This window comes from Octopus bimaculoides, chromosome 13 (assembly GCF_046866305.1).
Source record: "Octopus bimaculoides isolate indiv1 chromosome 13, ASM4686630v1, whole genome shotgun sequence".
Taxonomy (NCBI): domain Eukaryota; kingdom Metazoa; phylum Mollusca; class Cephalopoda; order Octopoda; family Octopodidae; genus Octopus; species Octopus bimaculoides.
In genome coordinates, this window is record NC_142940.1 from 59,597,190 (window position 1) to 59,609,910 (window position 12,721).

At 39.5% G+C, this 12,721-nt stretch overlaps 1 protein-coding gene across 17 annotated transcripts in view; it reads left to right on the forward strand.

The window, feature by feature from the left end:
* The window catches only part of LOC106876689 (protocadherin Fat 1), a 223,371-nt gene that overhangs the window by 152,700 nt on the left and 57,950 nt on the right, over positions 1 to 12,721 (forward strand). For all 17 annotated transcript variants that reach the window (XR_016244056.1, XR_016244057.1, XR_016244061.1 and 14 more), the window contains 11 exons: positions 554 to 675; positions 1,328 to 2,150; positions 2,922 to 3,130; positions 3,530 to 3,674; positions 4,337 to 5,406; positions 6,149 to 6,308; positions 6,928 to 7,161; positions 7,964 to 8,112; positions 8,976 to 9,210; positions 9,579 to 9,931; positions 10,419 to 10,562. Coding sequence is in view for 11 of the 17 variants with exons in the window: in XM_089361878.1 (XP_089218004.1) it covers positions 554 to 675; positions 1,328 to 2,150; positions 2,922 to 3,130; positions 3,530 to 3,674; positions 4,337 to 5,406; positions 6,149 to 6,308; positions 6,928 to 7,161; positions 7,964 to 8,112; positions 8,976 to 9,210; positions 9,579 to 9,931; positions 10,419 to 10,562 (3,644 nt within the window). In the remaining 6 variants the exon portion in view is untranslated. The remainder of the gene's footprint in view (positions 1 to 553; positions 676 to 1,327; positions 2,151 to 2,921; positions 3,131 to 3,529; positions 3,675 to 4,336; positions 5,407 to 6,148; positions 6,309 to 6,927; positions 7,162 to 7,963; positions 8,113 to 8,975; positions 9,211 to 9,578; positions 9,932 to 10,418; positions 10,563 to 12,721) is intronic.

Consider the following 12,721-nt stretch of genomic DNA (forward strand, 5'->3'; position numbering starts at 1 on the left):
ATACATACATACATACACACACACAAACAAAATGCTTATGCGTACACAAATACACACACACACACACACACACACACACACACACACTAAATGTCTCTTTTAACTCACTTTGTTAATCAGTGTTTTCTGCGATTGGTGTTTCGCGTCCTACATTTGATTTCAGTTTTTGTCAAGGGCTCTACACCCTTTGTTTTATTTTTTTTTTTTTCAACAATTTTGTGGTCATAATAAATTGAACAAATATAAAATAGAATTTGGAAAAAAAAAAAAAAGTTGACCTCGTTGGACAGAGCGGAAGGGATGTTTCTCTCCCTTGATCTATTGGGAATTACCTCCCTTAGAAATCTAAATAACAAGAAGTAAATAAATGTGATTAATAATTCCGCAAACCTAACAGGAGGCCACCCATAGGAGATACACACGCGCACACATACATATATACGTACGTACGTACGTACATACATACATACATACATACATACATACATACATACACATTGAATGTGACGAGAGCCAAATAGCAATGTTTTCATTTTGTTTTGTTGTGTTACAGGTGTTGTGTCAGTGATTGATGTTCTGGACTACGAGAAGATCAACCAGTACAATTTGACCGTCCGAGCTGCTGATGTACTCACTGGTGTATATACGGAAGCTTTCATTTCTATCAACATAATGGTTAGGTTTTTTTTCACACTACCTCCCCCCCTCTCTTTCTCTCAACCCTCATCCTCTCCTTCTTCCTCATCATTGTCGTCTTCATTCTTATCATCACCATCATTATCATCAGTAACAGCCATCATCTCCGTCGTTGTACTGGTAAAATTTTCTCTACACAAATTGTCTTTGACTGTTTTGCTAGCTTTGTCATCATCATCATCATCATTATCGTCATTTAATGTCCGCTTTCCATGCTAGCATGGTTGGACGATTTGACTGAGGACTGGTGAAACCAGATGGCTACACCAGGCTCCAGTCTGATCTGGCAGAGTTTCTATAGCTGGATGCCCTTCCTAATGCCAACCAATCCGAGAGTGTAGTGGGTGCTTTTATGTGCCACCGGCACAAAGGCCAGTCAGGCGGTACTGGCAACGGCCACGCTCAAAATGGTGTATTTTACGTGCCACCGGCATAGGAGCCAGTCCAGCAGCAACAAGTGCCAGGAAGGTGACGCTGGGCACAGGTGCCTAGTGTTTTCTTCATTCTCAAAGTTTAATCTGTGATGTAGTGAGCAGGTGGGGAGAGTATATACCAATAACATGTTTTATACCAGTTATTACTTGGTTTAGCCAGCCCTAATTTCATGACCTATTTCATTTTATTTCGTTAGGATGTCAACGACTGTAACCCAGAATTTGTCAGTGAAGTGTACAGTGTTTCTGTATCGGAAGCCATTCTGATAGGGAGTTCCGTGGTTCAAGTCCTGGCCAAGGACGATGATAGTGGCATCAACAAGATGATATTTTATCGCCTAGCTCCAGCAGTTGGTGTAGAAGACGACACAAAATACTTTCAGATCAATCCAGGCTCTGGTGTCATTCACACAGTACTTCAGCTTGACCATGAGATCAAACCAGTCTATAGAGTGTCCGCAGTGGCCACAGACAGTGGCAACCCAGCACGCAGTTCTTCGGTACTGGTCAACATCCGTGTACTGGACCTCAACGACAATGCTCCTACTTTCCCACAGTACTATTACGATGTAACAATCTCTGACCAATCTTCAAGGAACCAGTTCGTGACTAAACTTCACGCCAATGACCCGGACAGTTCCAATGCTAATTTGCTCCGCTATGCCATCGCTGGCGGCAATCACAGACAGACGTTTCAAATCGATGCTAAGTCAGGTATTCTACGCATCTCTCCAAACCGGTCACCAAGGCTGGAATCCTTCTATGACCTCAGTATCTCTGTGATGGATGGCGTGTTCACGAGTTACACCCAGGTGAGAATCAATGTGAAAAACAGCAACAATCATGCGCCACACTTCCCACAACAGTTCTACTCCTTCAAATTCCCTGAAAACTACCCGATTGAGGTTCTAATTGGGACCTTAACTGCAGTTGACCAAGATACTGGTTATTATGGTCAGCTCAGCTATTCCATTATTAGTCAGTCGGCCCAAAAGAATTTCAGAATTGATGCTGACACAGGTAAATACTATTATTTTATCAATTAATTGGTGACATTTTACGTGTGTGCATATGCGTGTGCACTTGTGTTTGTGTGCTTGCAAGTGGTGTGCATGTTTTTGGAAGTTGGTGTGTTTTTATGGCATAACAACTTAAACTATAAGAAATGTGGTATAAAGATATGATGTATATTACTGTACAGAGTAGTGCAGTGTTGTATAATCATGTATGGCTAATATAGTATGATGCGCTACAGGATATATATATACATATATATATGTGTGTGTGTATATATATATATATATATATATATATATATATATATATATATATATATATATATACACTTTATTAAGAACAAAGGAACAAGACCTCAATATTAGATATATAGAGGATGATTTATATATATTATAAATTATAACAGACTGTAAAAGGTTGTCATTATAGTACTTGGAGTTTCAAATGTCGGGGCGAAGAGCTACGATACCTTCTTGTCGGCTATTATTTTTTTTATTCAATGTTTTTTTTTCATAGCGTCTGTTGCCATTAATAACCGACAAGAAGGTATTGTAGCTCTTTGCTCCGACATTTTAAACTCCAAGTACTATAATGACAACCTTTTACTGTTTGGAGCAATAATGTATTTATTTGCAGTTAAGTATGTGTGTGTGTGTGTGTGTGTGTGTGTGTGTGTGTGTGTGTGTGTGTGTGTGTGTGTGGAGAGAGATGAGTATGGCATGGCGTATGATGTTCACCAATTCTCATTTCCCTTTCCTTTCCTCTATCAAACAGGAGAATTGTTTTCTTTGATCCAATTTGACCGTGAGAAAGAATCTAAATATATGATTCCTGTAGCTGCTGAAGACAGTGGTGGTAGAATGGGCTTTACCACCGTCTATGTCCATATTAGCGACCAAAATGATAATCTACCTCAGTTCTACATTCGTGACTACAAAGCTTCAGTTTATGCCAATTCTTCCATCGGAACCAGCATCGTCCAGGTGAAATGCTATTCTTTTCTCCACCTCCTTTTCTTGTTTCATTCAATTTTCTTATTTCATATTCTTCTGACTTTATTTTTGCTTTTCTCATGTCGTTATACCATACCTTTGCACCAAGCAGCGGTAAACTTTTATGAGAAGTAGACCACACAAGACATGGCTCATCACCAGGTGGGCTGCACTATTAAAACAAAAATTCTAGGTAATTTTTTTGTTAGGTGTGCCATTCAGAAAGTCCTGTAACTGTAGTTTACCCATGACATGTCTACATAATGTTAACTGTACAACAGAACTACACTACAGCATTACTTTATGACTGGACAACAAGAATCTCCACCTGCCCAACACCCTTCTATTCTCTAATTCCTGTTCTTTTTTTTCCCCAATTTCTGTATTCAGGTAAAAGCTCTTGACCCAGATGAAGGTAAAAATGGTGAGGTTGTCTACTCTTTATACCTAGAAGATGACAATGAGGTGATGCAGTTGTTTGCTATTGACAACAAAACTGGGGTTTTAACTGTCAAGGGCAGCATACGAGAAAAAGGTAAGTTGTCAGCTTTTTGTTTGTTTATGGTAAATACTCACATACACACTAACGTATGTGAGTGTGTACATTTGTGTGTTTGTGAGTTCATGTATGTGTATATACACATACATACACACACACACACACACACACACACACACACACACACACACACACACACACTCACACACACACACACGCACATATATATATATATATATGATCATCATCATCATTGTTTAATGTCCGCTTTCCATGCTAGCATGGGTTGGACGGTTTGACTGAGGACTGGCAAGCCGGGAGGTTGCACCAGGCTCCAATCTGATCTGGCAAGGATTCTACAGCTGGATGCCTTTCCTAACGCCAACCACTCCGAGATTGTAGCGGGTGCTTTTTACATGCCACTGGCATGAGAGCCAGTCAGAGGGCAGTATTACATATGTCTGAATGTATATATAATAAGTGTGTGCATATGTGTGTGTGTGTGTGTGTGTGTGTGTGTGTGTATATATCTATAGGAATGAGTGATTTTAGCAATGGAAGCTAAGGTTACACTGTAATACTCATTGAAGACCTATGAAAACTCATAGCAAATTTAATTAGTATTAATTACTCCCTTAAGTAAACTTTGTTAATTATCTTTGATTTTGACCTATTTCTTTTTCTGTCTGTGTTTCCAGCCAACCAAGTCTACCAGTTTTTTGTGTCTGCCACAGACCAAGGGGCATTGAGCCTTGAGAATAACGTTCCAGTAGAAGTTGTTATCATGGGTGATAAGGACATCCCTCCACGCTTCCAGTCCAAGTCACGTTCACCGCAGGTTTACCACATCAACGAGGTGGAGAATCTTTCCGATGCCGTGTGCGTAGTTGAAGCAGAGGGACCCGAAGTGATCGACTACAAGATGAACTCTGGTTACACAGAGAAAACCAACAATCCACCTACCTTCGCCATCACCAGCGAAGGTCGAGTGCGTCTCATTCGATCACTGGACCGTGAAAGATCCAAGGATTATATAATTACTGTGCAGGTCATGACAACAACAACTCCACTCTTAGTTGACCAAACTGAAGTACAGATACATGTTGTTGATATCAACGATAATGCACCGCAGTTTGACTCAAAGCCATATAGCATTCGAGTGGCCGAGGATACAAAACCAGGTTCAGTTCTCATCCAAGTACATGCTGTAGACAAGGATGATGGCCTGAATGGTGAGATCATCTACAGATTCGCTGATGAAAACCCCGTGTGGGTCTCACAATACTTCACCCTCGACGCGGACACAGGTCAGCTGACGCTTGTGTCCAGTTTGGATCGTGAGACACAAGACCGGTACAACCTAACAATAGTTGCCGAGGACAAAGGCGAGAAGCCATTGTCCTCCCGCAGCTACATCATGGTGGAGGTTACCGACGTCAACGATGAACCACCCCGCTTCAAACAGAAAAAATACCTGGCCTCAGTTAACGAGGACGCAGCCCCTGGTACTGTGATTTTTGCTGTCAACGCTACCGACAGTGACATAGAAGACAACAGCCGCCTGACCTTCCACATCACCGCTGATGACCCGCTTGGACAGTTCCGTATCAGTAGCACTGGTGACATCATTGTCAATAAGATGCTTGACCGAGAAACAAAACCTCGTTATGTCCTAATTGTTACTGTCACAGATGGCAAGTTTGTCTCCCATGTGAAGGTCAGAGTTGACATTCTCGATGCGAACGATAATGACCCCATATGTTCAAAGGTAATACTATAGGCCCTTACTCTCTTTGTTTCTCACTCTCTCCTTCCTCTCCCTCTCTCCCTCTTTCTTTCACTCTCTCCTTCCTCTCTCTGACTTTCTTTTTATCACTTTCTCTTATTTTCTCACTGTTTTTCTGTATATCTTTCTCTCGTTCTTGTCTCATCACTATTATCATCATCATCATCATCATCATCATCATCATAATCATCATGTTTTTATCAACTACTGTAACAGATCAATACCACTGCTACAATACAATACCACCACCTTATAACACTACCTGCGACCACCACGTTTCACAACCTCCACCACTTCATATCACCACTACCACCACTACCGCCATCATTGTCATCAAAGGTGTTTTATTGTCAGCATCAACATCATCACTACCATCACTTTCTTCGCCACAACTACCATTGTCATCATCATCATCATCATCATCACTCTCATCTCCACCCTCGTGATCATCATCATCATCATTACCTCCACTATCTTCTTCATCACCCAACATCAACACAAACAACATTATATTTAACACCATACTACAACTACCACCAACACCGACACCATCACCATCATCATTACCACCACCACCACCACCACCATCACTATTATCAAACTGATCACCATTACCTCCACCACCAATATCACAACCGCCGCCATTACTTTCACAAACATCATCATCATCATCACCATCAACCTGGGTTTTCTAATCCTGATCCCCATTTGTATCTTCGCACAGATGTTTGTAGCAATCTTTATCAAGGAGGACGATGCCCCATCCACATTCCTCAAATTGTTCCGGGCCCACGACAAAGATGAGAAAAACACCAGAAACTCCAGAATCCAATACCATCTGAGTGGCATGAACTCAGATATGTTTAGTATGGGTGTCCATACAGGTAGGTGAACATTCCACCCACATTCACAGACAATCACCTGCGGAATGGATCCAGAGTTAGATGTTGCATGTTTGAGTATAATCGAGTCAGTTCTTGTCAAAGACACCCACAGCTTTTGATAACACTGTGTAACATGATTTTTGTCCTCAGGGTAGCAACTGTTATTTCCTGTTTGCTTAACCTTAGAAAGTATGAAAACTGGCTAATGTTTTCTTCAAACTTTGTTTTTGTTATATTTGTTCAAACCTCAAAGAATCCCTCTCAACACATTGCTATGATGCTCCGCAACTGTTCGTGATCAGAGATGCACGTATTGTCAGTCACTAAGGGACATGCTCAATTGATTATGGTCAAGCAACTGACAAGCAAATCTGTGGTATTGAACAGAATATTTGGTATAATGATATTTCTGCTTCAGTATCTCAGCACTGAATCTGTCTGATATGTAATGGAAAATAGGTCGGTTTCAAAACTTAAGTACCATATTCACCTGAATCTAAATTTTTGCTGAACTCATATATATATATGTATATATATATATATATACATATATATGTATATATATATATATATATATATATATACACACACATATACACACTCACTCTTTCTTTTACAGGTGTACTGACCATCAGGAGTCCACTTGACCGAGAACAACAAGATGAATACCATCTTACAGTCCATGCAGTAGATGGTGGTGGTCGTTCTTGCACCACTGATGTTTTAATCAGTGTCCAAGACATCAACGATAATGCCCCACAATTTTCCATACCTCTCAGGAATGTCTCTATCCCTGAAGATGCCCAAATCAATACTTTGATTACGCGTCTAACAGCAACTGACCGAGATGCTGGTAAGTACGGCAATACTCTGCTATGCGGATTCTTACCAATTCACTTCCAGATGTTTTCAAAACTCTCTCTCTCTATGTATGTATGTATGTATCTATCTATCTATCTGTCTATCTCCTCCTCCTCCACCTCCCTGTTTCTGTGTATGAGCATATTTTGGATTATGTTTTTGCACAGAGGTAAAGTTTTCCTATCATTTGGGTTCAATCAATAAATTGTTATCTCTTTCTCTCTCTCTCTCTCTCTATCTCTCTATCTATCTATCTATCTATCTCTCTGTACACACGTTTCTGTGTAAACATGCATGTGAATGTGTATGTGTGTCTGCCTCCAGTACCGGAAAGCACTCTCGCTAAACCAAGTTCTTATCTCCAATCAGCCAAATCTAAACAACCAGCATCCCAATCATCTCATACTTCTTTTCATTTTCGTTAATCTTTATCTCTTCCGTGTGGTTCAGCATCCTCAGATTATCTTTTCCCCTCTTCTGCCCATGTCTTCTTTGGTTTTACTCTTTCACACTTTTCCTCCACTTCCATATCCTAACTCCTCCTTACCCCATCTCTTATCCTTCCTATGCATCGCATGTCTATACTAATGCAGTCTTCAAATGGTTCCTCTTATACTTTCTTCATCTCTCAACTCATCTGGTTTACACCATTTATGCATACTAATATTACGCATCCAGTAAATCGTTGCTTGTTTCCTTTCTCTCAAACCATCACGTGTCTTTTATTTATTTATATTTATGTATGTGTGTGTGTGTGTGTGTGTGTATACATTACATGCCGTTCTCTGCTGTAGGTGTTAGTAAAGAAATCAAGTTCCGTCTGAAGAACCCTGAAGACGATTTTCTCAACATCGATGAGAAATCTGGAATTATCAGCCTTGCTAAGACTCTGGACCGAGAGGTGAAAGACTTTTACAGCGTTGCTGTTATAGCTTATGACAAGGTAGGTGTAATTTGCCTGTCGTCATCATCGTCATTGTCAACATCGTTCTCACCTACACCATCATCATTATCATTGTCAATATCATCTTTACCTTCATCATCATCAACAACAACAGGTACAAGAGGGTTGATGATGAATTCTCTTATTAAAAACAATTTTCTATTTGTTGGTGAAATTACAAGGATGCATCAGAAAGTGGTTAGAGCAGCAGACTCGCAGTCAAGGGATCACAAGTTCGAATCTCAGACTGGGCGATGTATGTGTTTGTGAGCAAAACACCTAAACTCCACACGACTCCGGTAGAAGGTAACGGTGAACTTCTACTGACGCTTTCACCACAACTTTCTCTCGCTCGTTTCTGCTGCATCTAACAGCTCACCTGTGACAGACCGGCATCCCATCCAGGTGGAGAACCTATACACCAATCAAACCGGGAAACTGGCGCTTACAAGCCAGGCATGGCTCGAGAAGGCACAAACAATAACAACAACAATGTACCACAACAAGGTGACATTTACATTATTTACATTTGACGGATATTTGTCCTCATCTTGTCTGTTGCTAACACAATGTTTCGGCTGATATACTCTCCAGCCTTCATTAGGTGTCTTGGGGAAATTTCAAACCTAGGTTCTCATTCCTAAGGTATTTTTCAATGTTATTATTATTATTATTAACCAAGTCACTGCCTGGAATCGAACTTGGAATCTTGGGGTTAGTAGCCTGCGCTCTTAACCACTATACCATATGCCCGTGACATTTGTTTACAAATACTTTCTCAGTTGCTCTTTACTTAGTACCTGCAATTCATCCCCTCCCCAATGTGTTAAGACTGTACAACACATCTCTCACTTTTATTGCAGGGATTCCCTCGTATGTCTTCTACTGCTACCCTCAACATCCATTTACTCGATGTGAATGACAACCCCCCAGAATTCGAGCACACCATGTACAAAGGCGAGGTCCGTGAAGACATTGGCATTGGTAGAGTATTGCAGGTGCTTGCTGCAAGCAAAGATGTCGGTGTAAATGCAGAAATATCATATCACATTATTGCAGGCAACGAACAACACCGGTTCAAGATTGACAAAACCACAGGTACGTATGCTCCACTTGGCTTACTACGCACAAACACACACACACACACACACATATATACGACAGGCTTCTTTCAGTTTCCATCTACCAGATCCACTCACAAGGCTTTGGTCAGCGCAAGGCTATAGTAGAAGACACTTGCTCAAGGTGCCACACAATGGGACTGAACCCAGAACCATGTAGTTGGTAAGCAAGTTACTTACTACACAGCCACTCTTGCGCCTATGAGAAAAATAATTGGGTTTTTTTTCTGTACGCTTTCTTCCTCACTTTAATTAATTCAAGAATGTTAATCTAATGTTTAATTTAGTTGATTTTGCTGGAGATAACATAATTTAATGAATTTTATTTTTTCTTTGTTTTTTTAGGCGTCTTATATGTCAACAAACCTCTTGACCATGAACTGACCCGAGAATATTTCTTGACAATCGAGGCCCGAGATGGAGGAACGCCATCGTTAAGCAATACGGCAGTGGCAGCAATCAATGTCACTGACATCAACGATTGCCCTCCACACTTCTCGCAAGACGTCTATTCAATCCGGCTTCTTGAATCCGAACCCGTTGGTAATACAAGCCTGAGAATCGTGGCAGCTGATGCAGACAGTGAACCAAACGCTATGATTACCTACATTATCAACAGTGGTGACATAGCTGACCAGTTTGACATAGAGCAGACCTTTGGGTATCTAAGCATCAAGTCTGCATTGGACAGAGAGAAAGTAAGTCTATAGGGATCCCTCACTTTTTATCGTTTCAGTCATACTGGGGTACGACCTTGAAGAAATTTTAGTCAAATGAATTGACCCTGGTGGTTTAGTCTTTTATTTTCTTCTTGTATTCTTTTGACTCGTTTCAGTCATTTGACTGCGGCCATGCTGGAGCACCGCCTTTAGTCAAGCAAATCGACCCCGGGACTTATTCTTTGTAAGCCTAGTATTTATTATGTCGGTCGCTTTTGCCGAACTGCTAAGTTATGGGGACGTAAACACACCAACATCGGTTGTCATGCGATGTTGCGGGGAACAAACACAGGCACACAAACATACATACACGCATACGTATTATTACTGGGTCCCGAGCTGGGCCAGACTAAGGATTTTTGGTGTCCAGGAGCCAATTCCTATAATGCACATCCCTTTCTCCCAGTCCTACAACAAAAACTCTATTGTAGTCTCCTCTCTCACTCTCACATTCCCTTTATTTCAGATTTCCAGCTACAACCTCGAAGTCCTTGCTGTGGACAGTGGCTATCCTCAGCTGACCGGTACAACAACACTCTCTATTGAAATACAAGACATTAATGATTGTCCACCACGTTTTAGCCAGCCTGCATATTCTGTAGCTGTTCAGGTAAGAGAAGTCCTTGTCTTTATAAATTGTGCTTTGTTTGTGTGAGCAGGGAACATAACTCTAAAGAATTAAAAGTCTTATATATATATATATATATATATATATATATATATATATATATATATATATATATATATATATATATATATATATATATACAAGAATAAGGGCAGAGAATCGTCAATTAATAATAGAATTAATAATTAACAATTCTGCCAAGTAGTTCAGTATGAAAAAAACCTTTATCGGTAAAACTATTTATCATTATAAATATACAGGGATTAGCAATTGAGTTGCTTCTCCAACATACTGAAAATTTAGAAATAGCAGTCAAAGAACTACTGATTCCAAACTACAAATTTTTCTCTAAAATGGATGGCGATATTTTTGGCACACATAGAACAAAAAACCGGAGGGAAAAGCGTAAACAAACCAAGCCTTTAGTTAATTGGATACGAATCGTTTCATGGTTAAGTGAATGGAAAATTTCACTATTCCAATCTTCAGCCTCAATATTCTGATAAATTTGAAAGTGTCTCTAAAAAAATTCACGGTAATTTTTGGCCACGCGACACCAAAAATCAACGATAAGAAAGGCACTTACGAATTCATCGGCTAGCGAGTTCAGGCATCTCACCCCAAAGAAATCCATTCCATGTGCGTCACAAATAGTCCCGTATGAAAAAAAGTCCCGTGTCGAACTGGTTACGGTTTAGCCATCTAACTTAGAGATATCAAATATAAAATATACAAGAATAAGGGCAGAGAATCGTCAATTAATAATAGAATTAATAATTAACAATTCTGCCAAGTAGTTCAGTATGAAAAAAACCTTTATCGGTAAAACTATTTATCATTATAAATATACAGGGATTAGCAATTGAGTTGCTTCTCCAACATACTGAAAATTTAGAAATAGCAGTCAAAGAACTACTGATTCCAAACTACAAATTTTTCAGAAAAATTTGTAGTTTGGAATCAGTAGTTCTTTGACTGCTATTTCTAAATTTTCAGTATGTTGGAGAAGCAACTCAATTGCTAATCCCTGTATATTTATAATTATATATATATATATATATATATATATATATATATAAAGTAAACAGAAATGGTATTTAAAATTTATAAAAGCTGTTTCAGTAGAATATAATTTATTCAATGCAGTCATAATAGAGTACATCAGAATAATAGAGTACATCAGAAATTATAACCCACTATCATCAGATACTATTTCTAGCCATTTGTTGGGTCCTACTTTGATGTACTTTGATGTACTTTGATTTTTATGAATCCTTATAACAAAATTATACACATACATATATATACATATTTATAGTTCAGCACATAGGTTTACTTTCACTGTGCAAGTAGTGTATATATATGTGGGATGGTAGCTAAATGTATATGAAGTGAACTGGTCATTTTGTTGTCTTCTTCTTCACCATACCACGCACTCTTCGAATATACATTCTTTCTCTCATCACACTACCTCACGGCATGTTCTCACTGCCACGCTACGGTTCACGCTGCTACATGACCAAGTAATATGTTAAGACTACCACACCACAGCACTCTATACAACATGTCCTCACTGCTATACTGCATTTCACACTGCTACATCTTCACACAGGACCCACTCTGGTACTCTGTACTACCGCAAAACACGTCCTCACTGTAAGATATATCCGCTCTCCCTCTCCTACACTTCCGCACAACATCACACACGAACGCACAGCTACATCTCCAAACATCTATACTTAACCACCATAGAATCAGCTTAATTATGTCAATTACAAGTGAAGAGGGAGCTCTCTGGAGTTCCTGAACCAGCATTAAATAGTAACCTAATCTTCCTTGTATTATATCGTACCATCTTAAAGAAATGAAAAAACATTGGATAATGTAGTCCCAGGTACACTATTCATATTATTGATCATAGATCTGTTTAATCAAAACTGATGTGGTATTAACCACTTAGCATTCAAATTACTATGAATTGCTTTAAATTAATCCTGCATTGTCTCATAGCTTTGAGATTTCAATGATATTATTGTTTATATTTCTATGAAATTGTAGGATAGGTGTGAGAGGTCAGATCTGGCCTCTTTTAACATAAAACAGGTGGGCTATTTTGGATGGATATGGCCAGTTTAAATGCT